The sequence below is a fragment of the Talpa europaea genome (assembly GCF_964194135.1).
Source record: "Talpa europaea genome assembly, chromosome: 14".
NCBI lineage: Eukaryota > Metazoa > Chordata > Mammalia > Eulipotyphla > Talpidae > Talpa > Talpa europaea.
This window is the reverse complement of record NC_140082.1, coordinates 88,050,147-88,077,855: the sequence shown is the minus strand read 5'-3', so window position 1 is coordinate 88,077,855 and position 27,709 is coordinate 88,050,147. Positions and strand designations below refer to the sequence as shown.

At 46.7% G+C, this 27,709-nt stretch overlaps 1 protein-coding gene across 1 annotated transcript in view; it reads right to left on the bottom strand.

Annotated features, from left to right (window-relative positions):
• LOC311183606 (A-kinase anchor protein 13-like) overlaps positions 1-27,709 on the bottom strand; it is a gene marked incomplete at both ends in the record, with an annotated part of 100,902 nt that overhangs the window by 25,231 nt on the left and 47,962 nt on the right. Inside the window, 4 exons of the mRNA XM_084253150.1 lie at positions 1,176-1,351; positions 1,998-2,134; positions 5,568-8,613; positions 11,028-11,226. Of these exons, the coding sequence (XP_084109276.1) occupies positions 1,176-1,351; positions 1,998-2,134; positions 5,568-8,613; positions 11,028-11,226 (3,558 nt within the window). The remainder of the gene's footprint in view (positions 1-1,175; positions 1,352-1,997; positions 2,135-5,567; positions 8,614-11,027; positions 11,227-27,709) is intronic.

The following is a 27,709-nucleotide window of genomic DNA, read 5'->3' as shown; positions in this document are numbered from 1 at the left end:
TAGGAGAGGTCAGATTTCACAACATCGCAACAAGTGAACACAAAATCTCTAGACTCAGACTTGAAAATCTTCAAGAACTGAAAACCTCATCCCAGGTGCCTCTTCCAACTCCAGGCGGAGGCCGGCCAGCGGCAGACATGCGACACGGCCCTGACCCCCGACGCCCCTGGAGCACGGCCACCAGCTGTCCCGGGTCAGAAACCAAACTCCCATTCTCGTTCCTGCTGAGCCCGACCTGGGCTAGTCCTGCGAGTCTCAGGGGCGCTAATTCTTTTATCTGTAAAACGGGGCACGCAGGCCAATCGGGGAAAGTGAGCTCTCTGAGGTTTAGAAAGGAGAGCAAACACGAGGGAAAGAGAACAGGCGAGCGGGGGCTTTTATTTTTAAAATCATGTTTCGTTTTCTTCGTTTTCCCTGCTAAGACCCAGTCCGGATAAGATGACCCCACCCCCCCCATCAGGCATCAGACACATGCAGTGACCCCAATGGCTCTAATATTAAGATGAGGGGCTAAGAAAGGGAGGCCTCTGAATTCAAGGATATGAGTGTGTTCTTTCCATGTTTCAGGGGCTCCTGGAAACAAAGACACATGTACTCAAGCAGGGTGTGTCCTTTTTTCTTTCCCCAGGAGCCAAAGCAACACTGGTCTGAATAACGCCTGCGACAGGAGGAGCCACCCGCATTAGTCACACATTATCTGTAGTGAGGGCGGTCACCACGGCAGCACCTCCCCACAATGCGCTCCAAAAACCAAGCTTGTTTATCAAGTTCAGATACTCGAGCCAGCTGGGGAGGGCACAGCTCTGTTTGCCTACTGGAGTTAACTTTAAGGAAAAATACCACTCGGCCCTCTGCAGAGCAAAGAGAGAGGGCTCTGCCAAGTTTAGAAAAGGCAGATGGATTTTTGAGGGCCAATGATATTTACCGCAATAACCTGAATTTCCAGAAGGTTAACTTCATTAGCATGTAACCAAAAGCTTAGGGCACCATTTCTTTCAACAAATTTAAGTGCCCTCGTTGAAAAGTCAACAGCTATAAACAATAGGAGAAACAACCTCAAGACCTTGAAGAAAAATACTTCAGAGAGCATACTGGGTGTCAAACACCAGATTACCCAGTGACCTGGCAAACCTACTACCTGGTATAAGAAAAGAAGTAGAGAGGAACATGGGCACCATAGCAGCGCGTTCACCAGTCCCAAAACGGGGACAATCGACGCGTACAACAGAACGTGGTTTATCCACACCAATAAAAAGAGCTCTGAAAACATGCTAGACCACATGTTGTCGAATTCCACGCATGTGAAGTTCCAGAAGGCGCGAACCCAGAGGGCCACAAAGTAGATGAGTGGCTGCCGGGGACGGAGGTGGGGGTTGGGGGTGCAGACTTAGTGAGATGAGGGTCTCTTCAGGGTGATGCTGGTGTTCGGAAGTCAGACAGTGGTGACGGCTGCAAGATTTTAACTATTAAAAACTAAATGACCTGTGCACCTTACTCGAATGGGTGGATTTGATGGCCTACGAATTCTCGCGCAATCAAGCTGTTAGGCACAAAACCTACTGAAGCTTTTTTTGGCCCTAAAAATGATGTTCTTTGTATTTTAGAGAGTACTGAGCTCAAAGTTCAAATCTCAATCTCACTTTTGCAGCTCTCAGTTTCTGTTTAAAGAAAGGAGAATTGGGTGTAAGAAAGGTCAAGAGATCCTTTTTTGCAGTTAATTCTCATTTTCTGACACATTAAACTTGATGAAAATTGAAGTTTTGTGCTCAGAGAGAACATCTTTTTTATCCTACTCTCCAGACCCTCTACTGTGAGGTGCATGCCACGTTTGAAGGCTGCACTAGAACAACATATGCTCGTGTAAAGGTAGGAAAAGAGATCATGGTGGCGGGCGGCAGGGGCAGGTGGTGGTGCAATCTCCAACACAGAAAGAAACCAGGCTGCAGAGCAGACCTGGCTAGAACCTCTCATGCTGAAATAAATGTGATGCCACTCACCGCCTGGGTCTCCGGGCCTGGATTCGCCTCTGCCGCAGGAGCGACGCTGCTGCCCGCAGCCACCTCCTCAGAAGCAGGGCTCTCCCTGGAGTTACCACGAAAGTCCACTTCGTCTTCAGCTTTCGTATCTGGCATTTCTAAAGAAAACGAGGTGGTTACAAAGTGCATCAGAAATATCGATTGCTGTCTTACTGTTTGCACACCTCCTGGTTTCGTGTGTTTTGTTTGGTTTGCATTTGGCGTAAGTGGAAAGTATTCCCTCTCATTCAGCTGCCAGGGTCATTTCTGACCCCTCGTCCTCCTTCACCCCACGCCCAGACGGTCTCCTAGCCAGCCCTCCGTGGGTGCAGCTAAGGGAGCTCCGATTCACGCCACTGACCATCCACTCTCACTACTGACTTCTCCAGAACAGCTGAGTGTGGAGTTGACTGGCTTATGGAGAAGCAAACTCGTGCCTTTAAGGGGGCAGATTACCAGCTGGGGCCAGGTAGCCCAAACTGCCCACCACCAAAGGGGCCAGAGATGGACGTGTTTGCACAGGAAGAGCCGCTGAGAGCAAGATAAGGCCTGTGGGACACCACACACTCACCATCACTGTGAGTGGTGAAACAGAACAATTCCTATGCTATTTATTATTTTAAAATTCACTTCTTCCCCAGCCATCACATATTCACAAAGTGGCAACTCCTTTTCTTAAGAAAAAATTTTCTCTGAAATTATTCTTGACAGAGAAGACAGCAGTGGTTTGTGTTACCTGACCATCATTCAGCCAAGACAGGAAGGAAGTGCTAAAACTGATGTCTGGAGGAAATTTAGGTTTTGACACCACTTCTTAAAGAAGTTGGTGCATAAAGAGTCAAAGGTCATCGCGATAATCCAAACACAAGAGGCACTACTGACTCAGTTTCACGTGGGACATTTTCTGTGGCTGTTACTAATCGAGTCCAGCCACCACCCTGGCAGAGGAGAACGCTCCCTACACCAAGGGCGGAGGTTCCGTTCACCAAAGAATCGATTGTATTAGCTAAGATTTTATTCTACCGGCACACAGTGACACATGCAAAGATCTCCTTTACACGTAAACTGTTACGTTCCTAGGAATGAACATTTCTAAATCTCTACTCTTCTGTCTCTGCCTTTATAGTTACATAATCTTACTAGCAGTTTAAAAATAGGCCAACAGCTTTCCTTGCCCAAGAACCAAAGTCTGTCTTACAGTTCATAAAATGTGATTATTTAAGAAGAAACGTCTGACGAAGCAATGGCCTTAGAATCTGTATTCCTTGATCAAAACACTTCTAAGTGAGTCAGAGTAAATTCTTTTCTGATTGTTGGTGGCTTTTACTTATTTGGGGATGTGATCTTTGGCACACCTCACTATCTATGCCATCAACTGGAAATGTGTGTCTTGGCAAGCAGCGACCCGTCACCATGGTAGCAGTGACTGCCGAGCGCCGAGGGGTGGGGCGGGCAGCCCCACATGGCTACACCCATGCTCTTGCTGGGCGAAGGGCCACGGCCCCTCTTCTCCCTGAGTTTTCTCCATCTCGATGTCCATGTGGCTTTAGCTAAGGCAGTATGTAAAAACCGAAGCCAGTGCCATGGGGCCCCTTCTAAACCAGCAGCTAAACCTGTGTCTCCGTCCTAGGACAGCTGGCTAACCTCACCAATGGCACGCAAACTTCCTAGAAAATACCCTTCGGCTCTGAGCTCACGGTCAGGTGCTTTTTCCATAAGGCCACGGCACCGGGGCTTTTCCCCAGCTCTGCCTGCTCCGGAGAAAGCGCCGGCTTCTTCCTCACTGGCCACTTCTCTCTCTGGTTAGACACCACGAGCACGGAGCACTATGACTCCTTTTGGCAGAACAAGTCGCCCACACATACCCACCACCCCCAACCCGGAGATGGTGTTGACACTTCACACATCTCATTTTCTCTCCTAAAACCTTATGATCTTCAAAATCATTTAACTTCCTTACTGTAGCTTTTGTACTCTTAAAAAAAAATCAAAGTTCTGAAAATCTCCCTGGTTTTCTCACCTTTTTTCAGAGTGCTCTGGAATAAACCTCAAAAAGCTCATACTTGCTGGGATTAAACTCTGACCACGGAGCCAGGGAGGAATATTTCCAGCCCATGCGGCCAAACACACAGCACCCAAGCAAAAAGGACACAGCCCGCATCGGCTTACAGTCACGCCCCTTCTGAAATGCCAACTTGCCACAGCCCCCCCCCAAAATAGACTTTCGGTACCTTCTTCTAAAAACCAGAGACCTTCTTGTTTAAGTTGAGATAGCAGCTGGCACATTTCTGCTGCTCAGACTTTCTACCCTTAGAACATTAATGGAAACTAAAAACCTGAAGGTGCAAGAAACACCACTTCAGGTTTCTTAAATCCCTCAACCGGGGAAAAGAAAAACAGATTATAAATGGTTAAGGGCTCCTTATCAGGGAAAATGACGGCTCTGTTTATTAACCTGCTCTGCTCCCCCAACAACTTTCTCCTGCTATTTTGTCCCCTCTTTCCATTTACCACCCCACACTCAACACCTACTACGTTGACAGGGATTTGCAAAATTAGACAACAGCGAAACAATCAAACAAAAAACAGAACAGGCTCCTGCTTCTCCTCCGCGCCAGGGGAGCACAGAGGAGCCTGCCGAAGTACCTGGTGACAGGCAGTGCCATGGAGGGGTCGCACGGGCCCGTGACAGCAGGAAGGAGTCGGGCGGAGTCCAGTCCGCTTCAGCCTCAGCCCCCAAGCAGTTTTATTCAGAGAGCTTGGTTCCAGTGAGCGACAGCGGCGGCTCTGTCCTCTCTGGCCATGGTTACCCACAGATGGAACGGGCTGCTGTGTGAGCAATCTGCTTGCTGCAGCTGCTTCACCAAGATAAGCAGACACAACGTCTGCCCGTGACAGCAGCTCAGCAGACAGGGCTGGGGCGGAAATCCTGCCTCCTATCCCCCACGCCGTGCTGGCCCGGCATCCCAGACGGCTGCCCAGAGGCCCCGGAGGTCCACTGCTCCGGCAGGAAGAGGAGGGAGGTGCCCCACCTCGCCCGTGACCTAACACCACCACCCGGGGTGGCGTGCCAAGGCTTCAAAGATTAGAGGTGTGCATGAGACCACGGCCTCTAAATTCACTCAGGATACAGAGGCGGCCGACAGGAATCGAAAGGGACTCCAGGCTGGTAAGTTGAACCCACTTTCACACTGTTTGCCATGGTTCGGGAGAGAGGGTTGTGCTGTGGGGGCAAAACACATGCCAAGTTCCCTGACCACTGGGGAGCACCTGAGATCCAGGCAGTGCCCCCCAGCCTGGGCAGGGACAGCGTTTCTGGTGTGTCCGACAGAACAGTTTCGGCCTGAGGCACTCAGCCTGGTAGTCGACATGACAGGAAGCAATTCTGCCCCGAGATGACGTGCTCCCCAGGTGGCAGTGACCCTCCTCTTGCCACCCTGCCCACCGCGGGCAAGACTGCTCAACAGCAAAGATACCTGTATTTCTACCAACACAGAGCAGTAACTCTGAGGGAACCCTCAAAAGGTGAGTCTGGGGTTCTGCTTTGCTTACCTGCTGCCGGCCCAGGTCCTGGAACAGGTGGAGTAAGCGGCTCTGGCTCCTTCCCTCCAGCATCACATCCTTCAAGGGCACCAGGGGCTTCCTCCTGGATGTTGCCCACCTGTGGGGTGTCCCCAGGCAGGCAGGCACTCACATGGCCTGCAGAGACACCGGCCAGCTGTCCAGCTGCGGGGCCCAACTCCCAGGGACTGGACTGCGGCCCATGTTGGATGCCCCCCTTGGCCATCAGAACTCCTGAGGCCTTGACTCTTTCTATGACAGCGTCCACGATGCGACTGGCGGCCTCCATGATGGCGTCGGCCCGCTGAGGCAGAGGCACGGCGGTGGCAGAGACAGTGCCAGGTGGTGGGAGGGCCCCGCTCTCCCAGCATGGGGTCTGGTCAGCGGCACTCTGGGCGAGCCCTGGCCCTGTGCGGGACTGCCTGGCAGCAGGCTGCAGAGGGGTGTGCTGGGCTCCACCGTCTACCTGCGCCTCTTTGGGGCTGCCCAGGTGACAGTGGGGCTCGGCTCCCTCTGGTTTTTCTGTCTCCCCACCAAGAGGCACCATCTCTGGGGTTGCAGCGGCCTGCTGGTCAGTCACGCCTTTGCCTGGGGGTGCTCCTGGCACACCCCGGTTCATGCTCTTCTCCGGGCTCAGGAGGCGCTCTGCAGTCAGGGGGTTTCGGGGGCTGTGTGAGCTACCCTTCCTTCTGGCTCCAGTGGGACCTGGTGGAGCATCAGCCACTGCCACATCCCACACGTTCCCACTCATCTCACAAGCAGAGTTCTCCCCCTGGTTCTGAGTGCTTTTCACATCAACATCCAGAGCAAATGACGGGTGGCAGTTAAGAGACTCCGACCCATCTGGTAACAGAGCTCGCAGTGGAGGGGAGCTGCTCTGGGCAGCCCCCGAGGCCTCCGGGCCGCAGTCGACAGCCGGGCTTGCTCCTGCTGGCACCCTGACTGGTGCAGCCCCACCTTCAGGCAGCCTCGAGACCGGTGGGGCCACTTCCTCGTTCTGTTGAGTTTCTACGTGAAGACAGGCTGAGGGTGCGCCTGGGAAGCTGCCATGGAGTGCTCTGTCCTTAGCACAGGCAGCTGAGTCAGGTTCTCCAAGGAGTCCTGGGGCATCTGGTCCAGAAGGTGCCCTCTGCTCTCCCAGCAGAGTTCCGGAAGAAAGAAGGACCTCCTTCAGGGAGGAAGAAGTCACTGCTTTGTCCTTGTCATCTCGTCCCTGAGCCACAGAGCTTTCTGAAACCACCAGATTTCTTCCCTCCTCAGTCAAAATGGAATCCGAGAGCGAGGCGGCCTCTCCCACGAGCAGTAGGGAAGAGTCAGCACTCCCCTCGAGACTCGGATGCCCAGGAACTGCCGAGAGGCAGGGACCCTGATGCTCCCCCACAAGCCTTGTGGGGCTGGCATTCCCCATGCTGGGCTGAAGATCAAGGGCAGCAGTGGACAACGAGAGGCCTGCCGCACGGTCATCTAGCAGCTGCTTAGCTCCACCAATGCAGTCTCCGCCAGGGCCATCGCTACCATCTGCAGCTGTGTGTAGTTCAGAAGTTGCTGTTCCCGTTTCTTTCTGGGAGGGGACAAAAGAAAGTACGTCATCTTTGGTTACTGATTCACATGTTGCACCGCCTGCCGGAGAGAAAGTCCTGTGTGATGTCACCGTCTGGCCTGGTACCAGTTCTTTCTCAATTTCGGATACAGCAGGGTATGGATGTGGAGCCACCTTAAGTGTGTTTGTTAAAGATGCTTCCAGTTTTGTGTCTGTTCCCCGGCCCTCTTCATCCACAACTCCAAGAGGACAACAATCCACGGGCACCTGGGCAGCTCCAGCATGGTCAGGGGTGACTGTGCAGGCCTGTGGGTCTTCGCGGCAGATGGCGGGGGGCAGATGCTGTGTGCTGGGCAGCTCCGGGGGAGCACTTTCAGGTGGGGCGACGGGGTCATCACAAGGCTTTGCAGCTGGCGCACCCCTAGAAATGACTGTGTTCTGGGGGCATGCAGAGGCCACAGAAAGTTTACCGTGTCCCGCTGTGGAGCCTATGGGTGACTTGCTCATTTGGCTTTGACTGTGAGATGAATTCATTTCTGATTTCTGGTACGGGCTGACATCTGTTTCTGGCCTGGGGAAGGTCAGATCGGAGGCTGACGTCACCTCACACACGCTTGCAGAGGGACAGTCGGCTTCAGACCCATGTGAAATCTTGGTTTCTGCAGCAGGCAAAATCCCCAGGACATCTGGACCTCCAGGGACAGCACAGTTCTCATCACAACTTCTTGAAGTTTCAGAGTCTGCGGCTTTCTCAGTGGAGCTTCCTCCATTACTCAGTACAAGTGAAGGCTTGGCGGGGTTGTGACCACCCAAGGAAAGCGTGGCAGAGGCAGAGCTGGGAACACTGGCAGGCTTGCCTGAGACCTGGCCGTCAGAGGCACCGGCTGTGCTGGTGTTCTCCGACTCGGTCCTCTGGAGGGGGGCCTCCTCTGGGTTCCCGAGCTCGGGCTCTGCTGCCCCTGCAGTCTCGGGGACCCAGGCCTCTGAGGCAGAAGGGATGACCGGCCCCACAGTGCCTGGCTCTCCCGACAGGTCTCCCCGCGGGACACTGTCACTCCTGTTTGGAGACGCCTGGTCTGTGGCCCCTGCAGAAGACTTTGTCCCAGGATCTCTGTTTCGGATTCTGCAGGACGGAAGGCCTCCCGTGTGCTCTCCTCCACTGTGGGGGTCGGGCACAGCGCCAGAGTCCACAGTCGGTGTCAGCTCTGCTTCCCCTTTACTTTCCCTGCCTTTACTTTTCTTCTGACAGGAACAGTCTGTATTCTCCTCCCTGTACACACTTGACAAATCAGAGGATTGTCCAATCTGCCCAGCTGGGCTCCCGGGGCAGCCTGGAGAGCTCTCGGCGTCTTCAGGAGAAAGCTGCTGGCCAGCTGTGGGCTCTGATGCGCAGGGCTGATGCTGGCCGTCTGCCGCTGGACCGCCAGGCAGGCACGAGGGATCCTGTGCTGTCACCATTGGGGGCAGAAGACTGTCCATCTGATTGAAGCTCGTTTTCTGGAGGAAATCAAAGACACTTTTTAAAAATTGTCCCTGGGAAAAAATGTTGCTAAAGCCTATAAGCAAAAACCCTGCTGGAGAGAACTCACTGCCATTCCAGCCCTTCTAAGGTCACAGAAAATAAATCTTGACATAAATACAAATAAACATCCCCCACCCCCTTGCCCGCTTCCTCTTTTATAGCTGGAATGAAGAACACTGTCAAGAATATACGAGATGACTATTTTCTGTCGTAGGAATTTATTTTAGAAAGTAGATTAAAATTAAGCTGCAAAATCCTTACTTTTTTAAAGTACAAAAACTACTTTCAAATGAGCAGCTAAGAACAATATCTTTAAAGGGATTTTAGAGGGGCAGAAGCTGCTTCCATCCTGCCTCACACATATAGGTAAAGACAAATCCGGAGCAGAGCGGCTCGCCCACAATCACAGCATAAGCAGGGGCTTGGGGGGCCTCAAATTCCTCCTGAGGAGCTACATGGCATTGTTACATCACCAAAACATGTCCCATCCAATCCAGCATTTAGTAACGGATTCGTAATTTCAAGGACAGTACACGGAATTCTTTTACTTTTTGATAAAACTGTTCCTCTGTTGTCTAAGGCTGAATAATAAATGAGAACATATCAAGCCCATAATAGCTAATTCTTGATTATTCCCAGATGGTGCTATGGCTTCAGGATATTATAGGCCATCTCAAAAACACATTTGGCAACTTTAAAGTTGTTTTTTTTTTAATGCAAATAAAAATAACCAACTACACAGGAATGGTTAAGATAACCATGGTTCATCAACCTGATGGAAAAGGCTGCACTGTTGTGCACATGTCAATTATGAAGAACACAATGAAATTTTTTAACAAGGCATTTATAATACAATGTCAATAAATAAATAAAACCTAAGGTTAAACTAAGGTTAAATTTTGCAAAAATCACCTGTGCATGTAGACAAGATTTAGAAAAATAAAGGAAAACAAACCAGCTGATCTGATTTGCCTTTCTGTCAAAATTTTTTGAATTTTTGTAGTAATACTGTTTTTCAACACAAAAACTACCGCTCCTCACGCGCTACCCAGTGTGTTGGAAGAGACGTTCCCTTAGTAAACATGCCGAGTGCCTCCAACATGCATCCTCAGGCCATTCCTGTCTCGTTTCGAGACTACCACGAAGTTTACACGTGTGCACGTGTGCTATGCGCGGTGAAGGCCTCGTAAGAAAGAGCAAGGAAAGCGGCTTTCGCTCACACTTTCTGTACTATGCTCCTTGGAGTATTCAAAATTAATGTGCCTCTTTCCTGCTGAACCCGTCTTCTGAAAATTATGAAGGCAGGCCATTAAATTTAATGAAGGGTTAACACTACAGAACAGAGGTTGGGAGGAACAAGCGGTGTGGCTAGAAAATTTTCAGAAGCTCCTGATATACCCATCCTCTCACAGTTTTAATTTCTCATGGATTCCTGTCATCTCTTCCTACTATCTTGCTGGGAGCTTTGGCACCTGCAAACTAATGTTTTCAAGCGGATTACGTTCACCTCCCGAGGAGACCGCCAAAGGAACATCTGACGTCCAGAGGGACACGGAATGACACCTGTTCTAGAACAACCGTGATTCCAAAAGGCCCAGGCAGGCACCTCGGTCCACCCCTCTATGAAGTGTCTTGGCTGTTGCTCTCAAAAATAAAGCTCCCAAAGAAGCCTCTGGAACTGAACTGACCCTACATGACCTGAAATTAAATTACTGTCAAGATATTCCCAAATCAAATCAGCTCTGAAGTAAACTGGGTGGAAAAATTATCTAAACTTAGCCTTTCAGATGTTGTGGCCAAGGAAGATGTACCCATGTGATACTTATATTATCCATGACAAATGCTGCCAGGAGCCTGTAATGATTTTATGTCTGGCAACAACTTTATCTTGAAGGCTTGAGTGGATTATAAAGTCTTTATTTTTTTGTAGTGATCTTTTGACCGTACGACTATCCATTTAAATGTAGTAACACTATCATCACTCAATGAAATAACTGTGAAAAGCCTTTATTTTCAAGTGAATTTGGTTCCTGTTTTTTAGTGACAGTCTCAGAAGCTATTTCGCTCATTTCATTTTATAAAGTTACGCGAACAGACAAATTTTCTTTGATGTCAGGAAAATCTAGCTCTAGTTATTACCTATTTCTGTACTGGCAATGTGGACATGTACCTGTCATTATTTCAAAACCACTGAAGACCCCCGGCCGTCCCCCACTGCTACAGGCGAGGGTTAGTTCTGAGTCTGTGAGTGGTGACATCTCACGGCTAATACGGCTTGACAGGTGTCAAATCTGAGAGGGAAGCATTCCATGTTCTAATCACAGTGAGACGGTTGCTGGGGAAAGGGCTGGGGGCACAGAAGCCTGGAGATGGATGTGCTCCACCTTACCGTTAGCTGCCGCTGGATGTTCATAAGTTTAGAGATATGGCCAGTACAAGGGTCTCCAGGCAACGGGGGTTCATGCTGTGATTCGGACTCAGAGGTTAGCGTATAAATGTCCAACTCTCGATGGTGCCTCACAGAACAGTCTCCACAAGGAATCTCATAGGATAAACTGCTCCAGGAGTCTGGTTCTCCAGCGTTCTCCCTGCAGGCAAGCAAGCTCCGGTTATTATTATTACACACATAGTATATGTTCTGCCTCCTGGGAGCAGGTGTAACCCTGAAGTCATCTGTGAACTCTGACTGCTCACTGAGGCTCCGCAGCAGAAATTTTGTGCAGTTCCCCGGTGATTCAGGCATAGAACGAATCGCTCCATCCTCCTAAGAGGTCACAATTGGATTCAAAGAAAACTGAAGGATTCGTCCCCAAGGCTGCTCTTGATCAAGATTTGCTAACAATCAAGTAGCAAGGAAATGTAAGGAAGATGCTTTTAGCTTGGTTATGAGTAGAGAAGCAAGGCTTATGAAGCAGTAGTTTTAAAAATAGAGGTGACACCATGTGCTGACTGCAGCTGGTTCTACTGGAAAGGAAAGAACTAGTAATCCAATCCACAAATGGGAGGAGCTCCAATTTCTGTTAACAATAGGTGGAGGGAGGACCCTCAAAATTCTTAAGGTTAATAAGGGTAGAGAGAGCGACCACTACAATGCCACCAACATACTGCACTTGGCAATGTGACTATCAAATCCTATTTTGAATGAAACATTTGTTTACAAGAACTTCGAGCTACATTTTTTTAATTAAAAAAATAACTTTGCTCAATCACATCCTTATAAACACACAAGATACTCAAATTGGCTGACTCAGGTAGAGGTACCTAAAAGGGCATTTCTGGGACAGGCCTCACTTCAAACCCTGAAAGCTCTTTACGCGGGTCTCTCTAATGAAATGTCCACCGTTACAAGCCAACTGATTTAAACAAGTCAATGGATCTGTGCTCTTAAAGTCCACAGCACCGCCAACTCTACCTTTGCTTCTAGAAGGCACACCTGTGCCCGCAATGCCTGCTTGTAATGCAGCTCACACTCTGTGCTTTTCACCCCAAATGAAAGACTTGGGTGTCACCAACAGCAATGGGACACACAGGCACGCTGCACAATCTTCTGTTACTCAATCACTGTTACTTTGGCACAGATTTCAAGTGTTAAGCAGCCTCTTCTACATTCACTGAGTCATGGTCCCTGCCCTCCTGAGGTGGCCGATTCCTGGGCATCCCCTGGAGGCATGTGGTCTCCCCTTTGCCCCAGTCAGTTCCCTGCCCCCTGCAGGAGGCCAGCGCCAGCAGACAGGGCGGCAGAAGGGGCTGCCTTGCATAGTCAGCCCTGCAGACCTGTGGCTCTCGTCAGGGACAGCAACCCCAGAGGACATCGCACAATGGCCGAAAACATTTTTGGTTGTGGTAACTTGACGGAGCTGGGCGTGGTAGTTCTATAATGCACGGGACACTTCCCTATAACAAAGGCCCTTCAGACCCCATGGTCACTGGTTGAGAAACCCTGTGGCAAACCAGGGTCTGCTTTTAGGTGGCCTCCCCTCTGCCGCTGAGGCTTTAAGGTGTCGCCGCCCTCTGGCTCCTCCTCTGTGCCCACTGTGCCACTGACAGCAGCGCCAGGGCAGGTCACTGCCTCGAGCAAATCCCCACAGCCAGTGGCCTTGTTTAATCTCCATCATCCTGGACTTTTGTGGAACTTTAAAATGATGACTTGTTTCTCTTTTCAAAATTCATCCTCACCCGAAGTCCTTAAAGAGCCACCCTCTCCATGCCCTGCTTCCTCTCACTTCTCACCCTCTTCCACAGTAACTCAGAGGCTTTGAGTTACTTCTGAGTTACTTCTCCACACACTTCCAACTGCTTGATGAATGACTTTACTGGGGTGTCCAGTGGGATTTCTCCAATTTTAAAACACTTTCATGCTCCCCCATTTCCGAAAGCAGCAGCAACCGCAACCCTATCCCCATGAACGAAGCCACTGTCACCCCAAGTAACAGGGTTTCCCTTGTTCAGATCATTCTGTTGACTTTGTGTTTGTAATACTTCTTACATTCAGCGCGTTATGTCAATTCCCATAGGCTCTGCTTTAGTTCAGGCCTCCACTGACGTATCTGGATGCCCGAGGACACTTTCATTACTGGCCAGCTGCCCTAGTATCAGCACCCTCTCCAAGTCTACCCTGGGACTGCTCAAAAGCAACACCATGCCATTCTCTTGCTTCAGAGTTTTGTGCTGCAAAATGAAATAACTCTTGTTGTTCTTTTTGCAGTGAGAATGAAGCAAATGAAGCAACGATATCACTAAGGCATCTCTTGTAATTTTAAGCTTTCTACGAAGCAGCGATCTCTACTGCATGGATGGGCAAAGGTGAGAGCCCAGAACTCCACGACCAAAGCCAGTGTGCTGAGCCAGTCCTCCTGTCTCCACTCTGATGCACACTCATAGGCCCTCCTACCAGTCACGCTCCACAAAAGGCACTGGTGTTTCTCAGTCAGTGTCTCTTTTAATGCAGTTTTGCTTATCCTCTACTCTTACTCTGCAGCTAAACCCTAACTGGCCACTCCCTGAGCACACTTCATCAGCCCGGGGTATCAGTGGGCCCCGAATGTACCCACAGTTCACAGTCTGGTCTCCTGATCTCTTGCCTCCACACCGGGAGTCTTCTCTCCCCTCTGAATACACAAAGGTCGTACGACCCTGTCTCATAGTAGCTTTTTTAAAAACTACTTTGGGTTATTTAAAAACTTGTCTTATGGGCCTCCCCTGATTGCACAGGCGGTTGAGCGCCGCACTGTGAAGCTGCCCACGGCCTCTGCAGCGCCGGTTCGATCCCGGCCGCCAGTGAGGGTCCCACATGGCGCGGCAGACCTCTCCTGTCTCACCCGCTGCTCCCCTCAGCAGTGTATTTCGTCAGTCTACCTGTTCTGTTCCCCACTCTGTCTCTGGTGAATCCTTTCACTCCCACCCCCCACACACCTCTGGCCTGTACCCCAGTTCTTATATGCATAATTCAATAAATCTTAAAAAAAAAAAAAAGGAAGGGCCTCTCTGGTGGCGCAGCGGTTAAGTGCTGGGTTGCGAAGCTGCGCGCAGCCTCTGCAGTGCCGGTTCGATCCCCGGCTGCTCCCCGGCCACCAGAGGAGGGTCCCACATGGCGCGCAGACCTCTCCTGCCGCCCGCTGCTCCCCTCAGCAGTGTATTTTGTCAGGCTTCCTGTTCTGTTCCCCACTCTGTCTCTGGTGAATCCTCTCACACCCTCCCGAGCATCTGGCCTGTACCCCGGTTCTTGTATAAATAAATAAATAAATAAATCTTTAAAAACAAACAAACAAACAAACAAACTTGTTTTATCCCTCTCACTAGCATACAAGCTTCCTGGGGTGATAACTACTATAGTTGAATTAACTGAAGGTTTAAGAGCAAAAGTCACATAGAATACGCACTTGGTTTTTTTTCTTTTTTTTTCCCAACTTAGTAACAAATAAAAACTTTGGCCTAACATTTGGGGGCTACAATTATATAAAAAGAACAGGCTCACTATGTACAGGCACACAGATGAGAAAAGGGGAACTGAGACAGAGGAGGAATTAAAAGTGATTTCCCAACAAAGAATTTGAATGTTTGGCTCACTACCTCCCCCCACCACAACCAAAAGCCAAAACAAACCACACCCGCAGAGCTTGTCCTTTCTCCTTTTAGTTCTTCTTCTAAGTGTGGCTGCATCAGTGTTGAGCCTCTACATTATTAAGCATCTAGAACTGCTATTCACAGTTGCTCCTGTATGGACTATGACTTTTTCTTTTTTATGCAGCCTCGTTTCCTCTTGAAAGAAATGTATTACTTTCTTTTTATGAATTACTACTAAGCAGAATCTCGTTTTTATGGTCTTGCTTCCCAATCATTCAACAAAACGGTGCAAAATCAGCCAGTGAAACATTACAGAACACCGACTATTAATAAATGGAAGGCACAGGGCCCCGGCTACAGGAGAAACATGACACCTTTCTCAAGGATAAGCACAAACACTATCTACAGCCACAGCTGGGCTTTCCCGGTGCCACTGTCACCTCTATGGAAGCAAAAAGCAGGAAAGAACCTATGAGGAGTTTTGCCCTTAGAAATGTGGCATTTTATGCACTAATCATTTTATTTGAATTATACTGCTATTATTTGCAGAAGTACCACCATTTTAGGTTTCACTCAAGGAAAAAAAAATGCTGTGAATTGAACTATGACACAATGCTGTGACAATGTTAACCAAAATGTATCTGATTTCACACTTGAAAAACCACATCTTAAAGATTAACAGTATGAAAGGTAGTCAGTTGAGTACAACTGTTTCAGATGGACATGCAGTTCTAACATGATCTGCATTCACAGTGTGCTCTGCTTGACTTAATGTTAACATTTGCTTCTGTTCCCAGAGCATCCAGATCCCATGAGTGAAAAGGGCAAAGCTGAGGCTTCTCATTAGGCTGCAGGAAACCTCCGGACTGGTGTCCTGGCATACTGCAATGAAAGCACCCGAGACTAGCCTTCACGCTTCAAATAAAGCCAGAGGCACAAACAGAGCTCCTCTGGCGAGCAGGCAAAGCCCACCACCTCCCCTCCTGGTGAGCCGAGGTTGTCCCTAGAACCCAAGGCACAGCTAAACACTAATTACAGAAGCGCAGGCTCTATATGCATGACGGCCACACTGCCCACTTTCAAGTCATTTCCCTTGTTCTGTCTCCCTTGGACTTCTAGAATAAACTCAGCAATCCTTGTTCAGAAGCCCTTCCTATGTCTATAGGTAGTTAAGTATGTTTGTCCTCAGCCTTGAATTTCTACCATGGAAAGAAATATGCCCGGGTATCTAAAATTTACCTTAGAAATATGGACAAAGAGTTTACTGTAACCAAATCACGTGTGGCTGAACAGAAAAGCACTCGCACACAGATGCACTTGAAATTCTGGTTGTTTCAGTTGGTGAATGACGAGGAACCACAGTCTCAGACGAGGCTTTTTACAAACGCTAGCAGGGAGATGCAGAGGAGGTGGTGTGTAACTGCTGCAGGAGGCCTGAGATCTCCACCACCTTTCACTGCTCATCCCAGTGAGAACATCCACCCACCACGCTGAAGGAACGAAAGGTCATTTTCCCACTAATCGCGCAGCACGCAGAGCAGGCATCACGTCATTACAACCACATCAGCCAGTACCGAGGGCTCTTCAGAGTCTCTTAGATTGTCACATTCAACCTCACCCCAGGACAGACTGCAAGATATAAAAGGCCAATACTATGATTAACTGCCTTGAAACTTTCCATCGTCCTCTTAAAAGGCAGTTTACATTGCTTCCAGTCACTCTTGGGCAGCCTGGCTTTGAGCCAGAGTTCCCAGGACCGCTCTAAGCGCAATTCTGAAAGCCGTGCTGCACAGTGCACCTGCGACCCTGCTGAGGCCCAGAACCACACACCTGCTCCCTTGCTGGTCTTACTACCTGCTCGCTCACATGGTAGGTCCTGAAATATGTTAGGATTTCACAGCAGAATGTTAGGATTTCATTTCATTTAATCTTTGTATGGCTCCTTCAAAGAAGTGCTATTGCTACTTAAGAGGATAGGAAACTGAGACACAAAATCATGAACTTTTTTTTATTCACGTCAAAATTCTCACTGCCTAGCTATTTTCACAGCAGAATACGTTAGGTTTTCACAGCAGAAGAGTAGAGACAGTCTTCTGTTTTTCTGTAGATGATTACAAATAGTTTGAGGAATGCACTCTCTGTGAAGGGACAGATAACCTGAAGAAGTCATTCTAGTATAATCTGAGAGAGTGGGCAGTAAGGGATTAAAAGGTAAAGTTGGAAAGGAGGCAAAAAAAAGTCATGATGACCAAACCTACTGTATGATCCCAGTCAGGATGAAACCATTGCTTCAGAGGATATTGCTGGGCAGCTGGGGAAAAGTGAACATGAACTATGCATCAGGTGATCTTACTATGCTAGAGCTAAATGACTGATTTTGACAGCTACAATGTTGGAAGGACATGCTGAAATATTTAAAAATAGAGGTATGCTCTCTGTAACATACCATCAAAAGAGCTCAGGAAATTTTATGACACATCAAGATAAGACAACTATTTAAAAAATGTCAACAACTGGTGAATCTAGATGAAGGGGCCCTTCTTGTATCTTTCCTATGAGTTCAAAGGTTTTCAAAAGAAAAGGGTAAATATTAAAATATTAATTTTTTTAAAAAGGCAGAGGTAGCAATTCTTTCGCCCATCTACAGTTGCTATTTACTTAAGTTAAGGAAGAAACAATTATTATCCCGGGGTCTTCTGAGAGGGGTATCTTGACAGGCACCTTCAGGTACGCCATTTCATTTAATCTTTGTATGGCTCCTTCAAAGAAGTGCTATTGCTACTTAAGAGGACAGGAAACTGAGACACAAAATCATGAACTCTTTTATTCAAGTCAAAATTTTCACTGCCTAGCTATTTTCAAAATTCTACTCACACATTCTACTCACGTGAGGGACAACACATCCATCATCAGATTGCAAACATCAAACTTGACCACTTACAAGCTGTGAGAACTTGAGCTACGAACTTAATCTCGTCCAGCTTGTTATGATGATATCTATCAAGGCATTAACAGTCCCTTAACAAAGTTTCTCTGGCAATTAAAAAGAGAGGAAATAATGTATCTAGCAATGTCCAGCACTGGGCAGTGCGGAACCATCAGTACACAGCTGGGACTGACCTCCAAGGCCGTGCTCCCCTGTGAGCTCTTGTTGCCTTGTTTTAGGTGAAAGGGGTAGGTGGGTGTATGTAGGAACCCCCGAAAGGTGCCATAGAAGAAAGCACCACGTTTCACTTAAAGGCAGCATGGAGCTAAGAAAAAGATCTTTAGAAATTAAAAGAATGTCCACTCCAGGCAGAACTTTTTTCTAACAAACAAGATGGGCAGGTGAGCCAGTTATTCTCAAGGGTTTGGTAAGATTCTGTCAAAATGCAGGACCAACCAGACAGCCCAATACTCAAACCCAGCACAGTGCAAATCACCATAAACTATGCTACATATTACCTAATTACGCTAAATTACATTTCCTCAGAGGCTAAATCCTAGGGTGATGAGATGGGGAAAGCATGGCTATTGAGACCTGACCATAATCCCATTTACACCATATCTGATCTAAGACACATTATTTAGGTTCTTTGAATAAGAGTTTCTCCATCTGATTAAAAAACTGGGAGTTGTACCCATTTTTTCACAGTTGTTTTAAGGATTACAGAATATGGATAGAGATAGCCTTGTACCAAGTTAGCTATTTCCCTCCACAAGTACAGGACACACACCATATCTACCCCCTCTTAACTGTTAAGCTTACTAATCACTTAACCACGTCTCAGATGCAGGGCTGTAATTTTTTATATATATATTATCACGTTGTTTATTCTTTTACCCATCCTATAAAGGAAGGTATTATTATTCCCATGTACAGATGAGGACACTGAAGTTGTGAGAAATTTAAACTTGACTAGTAGCTAGTAAGTAATAACAGCCAGAACTGGGGTTAACATCTAAACCTCCACACAAAACCACCTCTGCTATTCATTTTGCTTTAGAAAAAGCAGACCAATGAAACACAACAATTACTTCTGACATACATGCTTTGGTGAATTAAGTTTTCAGAGTGCGAGTTCTAGCCCATTGAGCATTGCGAACATGGGGCATTTGGGCCCACAGCTTCCAAGGTCGTTCTTCTTGCTTTCCACTCTGAGGGGCTAACATGGACCCCCTATTAAATGGGGGTCCATTTCTGGAATACCTTGTCCTCTAACAGTCAACATTCTCTATTTTCTCCCGACTGCACTGCTCTCGGGATCTTGAAAAAGTTATGTTTAATATATCCTACTGTGTAAACAGTGACATATGCTTTAATATCTAATATACCAACATTCACAGGATAAGGAAAAAATAAAGTTAAACCAATATTCGAGCTAAACTTGACATTCTAATATTTACTGATGTGATCAAGCTTGGTTGGTGATTCCACTTATGTAATCCACCAACCTGACCCGACACGTAACTCTCAAAAAATTAATTTCCAGATGCAATGTTAGGCCTAATATTCCATAAAGCCAAAGTTCTTAATCTTAACTGCATTTTAGAATTACCTGGAGAACTTTTAAAAATCCCAAAGTCCAAACGACACCTCATGCTAATTAAATAAAAGTCTGGAGAGCTGGCCCTCAGGCAACATTATTTTTCTTAAGCTCCTCAAAAGATTGTAGCATGTCACTAGAATCCCGACGTGTAAGTTGTAAAACTTCATGAGAAAGTTACCTACAGGTGCTATTGATTTAAATATGAAAAGCGCAGCTAAGACAGGCAAGACCGCCTATCTTTCTGGGTTTGTCAACATTATATTCTTTGACCTGATCATACAATTCCTTAAGAGTTTATCTTATAAAAATAATTTAACAGAAGCAAAAATCAAGAGGTATAAAATGAAGCACACTGTGGCATCATCAGTGATGGCATTGAAAATAATAATCAGAAATTAACATCCAACCTTAGGTGAAAGGTTTAAATACTCATGATAAAATATTTTGGGGGGTCTGAAATGCAACTATAAGAATAACAGAAATAAATAAGAGCATGACAGAGTGAAAATATCAGAATGCAAAGTGGAATATCAGCTGCAACTGTTTTAAAAACAACAACACAGGAGGTAAGACCTGAGAGTGAAATAAACCCTGTCTTATGATGGAGGCCTTATGAATAATATTATGTGTAACTTATTTGTTAAAAACATAAATGCTAATTCTCCCTCAATATCCTCATGCTTCTGGCCTAAGTCAGAGGACAGAGATAGCAGAGCAGGTATCACCAAAGCTACTTCAAAGGAACCTGAAGAAGCAATGAGCTTGAAGTGACACAGTTGTAGTTAATTCGTCCCCAGACCAACACCAGGGCCTCCAAATGATCCTCCCCTAAATAACAAGCCAGACGGACCAATCTCTACTGGCTCAGTAACACACTTTCTCTCCTTCAACCAACCCTCTGCCTCCCTTGAGGACACAGGTCACGAATCAGTGATTAGAGAGTCTACTTAACTATGACTTGGAACTGCGTGCATACAAAGTCAGATTGATCTCTCACACAGCTCCTGATTCTCTGCCTTTCCCATGAGTCACTGGCTTAATAACTACTTCGTGTTCTCTGCATACAAAGTGCTTTGTGTTGCTCAATTAGAGGGAGAAGCACAGTTGCAAGTGAGGATTATTTCAAAAAGAAGAACATGATCACTATTGACCCAAATAGAATTCTAGGTTGGGGAAGGAGAGACACGCTTACAAAACACCTGAAATTTGGGAACACCGCCACTGAATAAAATAATTTCAAACTGATGAAACAGGTCAGGAAGAAAACCCTAGCAGCCGTCTTAAAAATGTCAAGAATTTCTTTAGCTTTCTCATGGAGCAAAAGCATGAAACAAAATCAAATAGCAAACTGTGTGTTTACCCATTTAAATAAGTTAATCATGACAGGGGAAAGGAATGCATATTTTTTCCATTTTTCCAGACATTTCTGAAAAGCATGTGAAAATGACAGAAAGATTAAGAACTAAGCAGGCGTCTGTAACTCCAGTGGAATGGAGCACTTGGTGAACAGTCTTTGGTTCTACGGATAAGTGGTTTCTCCTCGATAGAAACCAGTAACTCAAGTGCCCATTCCGTAAACTCGCCCTCCCAGTTCAGAAAGGGCAAAATGGGTTGTGTTCATCAGTCTGGGCGGGCATTTCACCTGACTTCTTATAGGTTACTTTCACTAAAATTTACAAAGAAGCCCATATTTAACAAGTCCAACAAGCTTCTGATAAATTTTCTATGTTTTCTATATAACCCAGTGATCCCACACTCTTCATAATCCAATTGTTGAGAAGATCGCTCAGCGGGGTTAGACAGAACAGGTCAACATAAACAGACAATGTCTCGTTCACAGGCCAGCTACGGCTTTTTCCCAAACGTCTCTTTTAGTTTGCCTTACAGAAAACAGCGCAGGGCGACTCTCCCTGATGGCAGTTTTAAATAGAGTGGGTCAAAGGGAGGAATTCTCAAGCTATTTATGAATGACCAGATTTTTTTTTTTTTAAATTTCCAATTCAGCACAGAAATAAAAATGAATTACTAGGAAAAAAATGAAATTTACAAGATACAAAACCCCCAAATAAACAAACCAGTGACACGGAGCAGGCAGAAGGGCCCCGAGGCAGGCACGCAGCTCTCTCAACAGGGCAGGCTACAGAGAGCCCCCCAGACTGCCTCGGCCCACAGACAGCGGGGAGACGGTGAGGGGCAGGAGAAAGAAAAATCATGGGGCAGATGGGAACACGGAGCACACAGCCAGCTACAGGCCTCTGGGCATCTCCCTCCCCTCACATACACACGCTTGGACAAAGCTGAAAACTAACTCAGTGATATTCAGGAGGGTTTTAAAAGTTGAGTCCCAACTGGTATGATTACTCCTCTTATCAAATCAAAAGCATCCACCCAGAATGAAGTCATGTCACAGAGAACATCTGAAAGTTCCTGATGTGACTTCCATCATCCAGTGATGCTGGGAATTAACCACAGTTCCCAATGAGCACACTGCAAAGCAGCAGCCAGTTTCTTACAGCTTTTTCATCACAAGGATCATTTTCAGTCTTCCAAGCACAAGGCCAATGTTCAGGGAAGAGATGGAAACGAGATTTAGGCAAAACAACCAAGGTTTCACACTGCCAAGTGCTGAATGAGGCCAAGAATAAATTTTATAAATTCATTTCAAGTGATTTATTCCAAAGCAATTTAACATCGTAACTTACATGAATTAATAAACTGAAAGAAAAGCTAAAAGCAAAAGTATTTCAGGTAACATTTTTTAAAAAGCACTAAGAAATATCCCCTGAACACCAGCAAAATCACGTTCAAATTAACTCTAGAAAGGTACACATACACAAACATCCCAGAAGATAGGTACAGCCAATATATATAGAGAATTTTAACCTATTCTGTACACGCTGAAAGTGCAAATCTAAATCCGAAGGACTAGGAGGGAATTAGGTTATACACGAGGCATTATAAACATGATTTCTCAGTATATAAATACTTGTTTTCAAATATTAATATCGGTATTTTTCTATTATTGATGAAATGTCTCCAAAAGCCTGTTGAAAACTAACACAACACAGGGCATGCTTTGTATAAAAATGCATTCCGCCTGGAATGTGGTCTTCTCTACATCCAGATACCTCACGGATATTTGTTGAATGTCTGGGTGAATCAATGCATACTAGACCCTTCATTTTCTGAAAATGGGTATTTTGACATCTGGAAATATGAACTGAAGAACAATGGAAAGAAGGAGACACGCATGTTGGCACATGCAAAAGCCAGCATGTGGAGTTACTGGGATAGAATGTATCAGGCAAAAGGCAGAGCAAGTGCAAAGATCCTGGGGTAGCAAAGAGCTGGTCCATGTGGCTGCAGCCAGTGCTGTGCAGAGAAATCCCTGAGAATGAGGAGAATGTTAAGAAATGAGGTCTGAGAGTCATACAGGGTCCAGACCTCATGCTGCTTTCTGGATCACAGAAAGAACTAATAAGGTTTTATTCTGACGGGGGTGAGACAATATGAGGAGGAGGCAGGAAAAGAAGAAAAAACTGAAGACTGAAACAAACAATATCGACTACCAGCATGGCAGCAGACGATTACATCCAATCCTCACCAAAACCCTGAGGCAGTCATCAGTGTGTTTCCATTTTTTCCAGTGAGGCAACTGAGGCTGAAGGGACAATTCACCCAAGTACACAGCTAGTAAGTGAGAAGATCACAGTTTCAGCCCACACCTAATGCCAACACTTTTGGGCCTCTTTCCAGCATCCACAATGACACCCTATAACAGTTTCAAATTAGGACCGAATTCAAAGTAAGCACATTGTAATTCTCATACAATGTTTCACAAAAGCTAATCAGGTATATTGTTGTGTTATATTTTACAGCATCCATAGTGAGTTCTGAACTGTAGAAAAACACAAGTTAAGAGGCCATCCCTCAGAGCTGGGGTAACAGCATCCAAATTGAGCATCCATGGCTGGACCCAAAACTCAAGGTGTACCTGATAGGTACCTGGTAGGTACAAGATTCAGCAAGCCCAGAGTGAGCTGGGGCTGCGTTCGAGCTGTTACGCAGCCACTGACAAGCAGTCAACCCTGCCGCCTCACCTACCACATTGCAACTCAGCGGGAAAGTCAGGTTTGGTGCTAATATATACATAAGACACCTCAGCAAATCAAGTGCAAGGGAAAAACATTTTTTCAGATACTAACAACACTAGTCCTTCAGGGGAACTTCAAAGACACATCTTGTTGAGATACAGCGAAAGCCAGATCAAGTGTCAGAGAATCAACAACACGGATGAGAGTTCACCCACTGGACGCCAATACTCACTCGCGACAGCCCAGGTACCACGAGCAGCGCAAGCCCATCTTATTCCCGCCCTGGCTTCATGCTGCAGCTTTACGCGGAGCCCGCCCAAGAGGGGGGTTCGTGTTACCTTCTGACAGGAACTAGATACAGCACCGAGTTCCTTATTTGAGAGCCACTGCAATATCTCCCATGAAACCGCATCACCCTAACCGGCAGCATCAACCACAAGTCCCTTGGGGGAGGGACAGGGGCCTTAAGGGGACATCCTCAGTGTCAGCAGCGCACTCACTAGACTACACGTCCATGTATACACAGTCGCTGGGAGTGTAGGTAGTGATATCCTCGCTGTTTCTCTGTCCCTGGGCATTTAACAACTAGCTTGGGGGAAACAGAAAAAACAGGGCACACAGGAGAGCCACTACTGTGCATCTTCAGTGATTTGTTACCAAATTTCTGCTACTAAATAATTCAAAATAAGAAAGTGTTATAAGGTAATGATTAGAACACACGCTGGAGAGGCAGGCAAACTTGCTTTGCTTCCTTACTCTGACCTTACCAGCCCTGTGCTCTTGGGCTGGTTTACCTGAATCTCTCTGTAGGTCAACTTGCTTGTCTACCAAACGGGAAGACCAGGCTTGAGGTGAGGTAAGTGAATGGGAATGTGCAGTTCACAGAGCCCGTGGATCTCCCAAGGCCCTGGATAAACTGTGACTACTGATACATGCTATACACAGGGCTGGTGTAATCCCAGTGGACAAAAGAGTTTCTGAGGATTAGATATTTAAATTAAAAAAAAAAAAGGAAAGAAAAAGTCTTTATAGTAAGTCAGAAGTAAGACAAAAATACTACTCTTGTTTGTTCTATAGGTTTTAGTCAATACAAATAAAATAAACATATTAAATTAAAAAAATAAATGCACAGGGACCTGGCTTGTGGATAAATGTCAGGCAACTATCGTCACAGGATCCACTCCCAAAACTCCTAGAGGAAAACCGGGCTCTAACTGCCTGCAGTTTGAAGGGATGGTGTTGCAGCTGCAGGGTGAGGCTGAGCAGGGAAAAAACCTGTCAGCAATGGACAGCCAGGCAGAGATGCCAGTTCACACCCACAGAGCTGAAGTGATCCTCTTGTTTCCAATAAAGGGCCTTTCCTAGCTCTCCTAATAAAAAGACACGCTGTTTCCAAAAAGTTTACAAGCATGTTCACATTCAATTCTCAGGGCCCTAACAGGGAACAGGCTACCTTTTTCCGTTTTATAGAAGAGGAAACTGAGGCTCACAGATGATAAGCACTAGCGACATGATACACCTGAGTTCAGCTCTGTCACTGTTCAGGCCGGACAGCTGGGTACTACTGAACATGCGTGAGATCAGTTTGTCTAAGCTGCAGAGGTTGCCATGTTATCGGTGAAGCAAGACCATTAAGTGTTCTCTTACAAAATTGAAAGTGCGAATCCCCTTCTATCAATCTTAGGCAGAAATTTTATTGTCAGGTGAACAATGCTTTTCACAAGAACAAGTGAAGTCTTCAAATGGTTCAATTAATCGAGAAAATAGGTTGACAGTGTGAGTATTAAAGAGTGCACAAACTCAATAACCTTAGGGAGAACATTTCATCTTTCTGGTGCCAGCAAACACTAATACAAATGTAAAGGACACAGGCAGGAACTGCAAGACGTCACACCGGATAAAAGGAACACCCTCCATACAGCTACAAATGGATGACCACGGAACACCTGCACAACGGTCTCAATGGCTGTTTACCATGCTAACCGGTTTCAGCAGTTCGTGTTTTTGAGATTCACTAAACTAAGACTCCTGAGTACAAAATTCCCTCTAGAAAACATGTTATTGAAAAACTGATTTGTGATTTAATTGCCCAACTAGTGAGATAGCATCAATGTGCCGGTAGAACATGAACTGACAGTTGGAAGAATCAAGAGCAACCGGGAGACTGGTAGTGCTGAGCAAATTATTGCTCTTCTGGAACAAGGCCACATCTATGAAATTTTAATGAACACACCATCATTATATTTTCTTTTTTTTTAATATTTTATTTTTATTTATACAAGAGCTGGGGTACAGGCCAGAGGTGTGGGAGGGTGACAGGATTCACCAGAGACAGAGCAGGGAACAGAACAGGCAGACTGACTGAAACACACCGCTGGGGGAGCAGCGGGCGAGACAGCAGAGGTCTGCCGCGCCATGTGGGATTCTCACCGGCCGGCCGGGATCGAACCCGCGCTGCAGAGGCTGCGAACAGCTTCACAGTGCAGCGCTCAACCGCCTGCACCACCAGGGAGGCCCCATCATTATGTTTTCTACTTTGCCTAATTTAATCTTGCATCATGCAACTTCATTCCATGCAGTTGATCATCCAGCTTTGGCCAAATACTAATTTTAACCAAAATGTTTACTCAGGATACCTATTTTATTCCATGCTTTCTGCTAATAACAAGTGCCTGTAAGAATTTCAAGTTGTTTTTCTATTGGTACGCCTTTAAGGAAACTTCAAAACTGACCAAATAACATGTAATGGTATGAAAGGTTTGCATTTCAGAGGGTGAAGAGTGCCAACGAGTCCTCACTTTCTCACATACACCCATCAAGTCCTGCACTCCAGGTGCATATTTTCTTCTAACTAGGTCACAGTGAAGTCAGAAATAAGTGTTTTCTAAATCGCATGCTGTTGCCATGGAGCATTTGTTATCACAGGTTAAGCTGTGTAACTTTACAACTCTTGAAAGAAAAACTCTGAGGCTTAAATGTTACACAGCCGCCAAAAGCAAACACAGGCTGGGGTCACTGGGCACACGGCAGGGAGAGGGATGCTTGTGCGGAGAAGCGTGAGGCACAGGAGCGGCGCTCCACCTCACTAGCGCCGGTCAACCTGCTCCAAGAGTCCAGGGCATTGAAGTCATCCATGGGTCTTGTGCCTACAGCTGGGCTGGTGTTCCTGCCCCTCCACATGCCACTGGGGTGTGGCCTCCAGTGCCCACCCCCAAGGTGCTGGAGAAGACACACAAGATGTATGCCAAATGCGGAGCACAATACAATGCATGGTAACTGGTGTTACTGTTCTATAAATACCTATAGTATCCTGAGAAAGTACACTTTGTAATATTCCAGCATGTTGCCAAACAGGACAATCCTGAGATTAATAGCTGAATGGCTGTAACCAAAAAAAAAAAAAAAAAGAAAAAAAAAAAGAAAAGAAAAAAAGAAATGCCAAAATTCTTGAAATTCTTCAGCAGAAAACCTACCCCCGCCAAAAGATGAGTGAAAACCAGATCTATGAATCATCATCATCATCATCAAATTACTTCAGTTACAAACCTGTTACTAAACACAGCCGCCCATCAGAGTCCTACTGATAGTTTTGAAACTATCAGGACAGGCCCGTCTGCAGGGAGGGCTCAAGAGCAAGCACACGCACAGGGCAAGGCAGCGGCGAGCATGATGCCAGCAGCAGCCAGCAACACAGCCCCTCCCGTCTCTCTGCAGTCTCCACTCAGCCCTACCGACTCATCTTCACCAAAACACAAAGACAGGGACGTCAGGGCGGGCGGGCAGGCAGGTCCTCAGGCCAAAGAAATATAAAATCTAAGAAACCTGATTTGGGCTAGAAGTTCAAAGACAACTTTGTCTTCATTTGCTTCATCCTTCTTCCTAAGCAAAGGCTCCGAAGTGGTTTAGCAACAGAGGGGCTCCTGTGGACCCATTTGTCAAGTGCTTGAAGAGGACCCTAAAAAGGCAATTGCTGGGTTACCAGAACATCTTGCTCAACAGCAGCCCTTTGTGAAATATGTACACTTGGGAAGTCACTCTCCCACCTGACCCTGAACTCGGGCTTCAAGGGCAAGCGCCTCCACAGGCAGACCTGAGAACCTACAGACACAGAGCCTGCAAGAGCAGCCTCGCCATGGCAGTATCAGAGTGTGAGCGCACGCGTGGCCAGGCTGGTCCTGGCTCTGCATGCAGAGGTGTCATCTGGGCCTGGAAAAACCACTGGACTCTGCTTCCGCTACCCTGCAGCCTTGTGACCTATCACTTCACCTCTCTGGCCTCAGTTTCTCAATTACAGAATAGGAATAACAACATCCATTCTACACTCATTAAGCTGCTATGGAATCAAAATGTAAAAAGGCAGCTGAGAAACCAATGATACCTTCAAA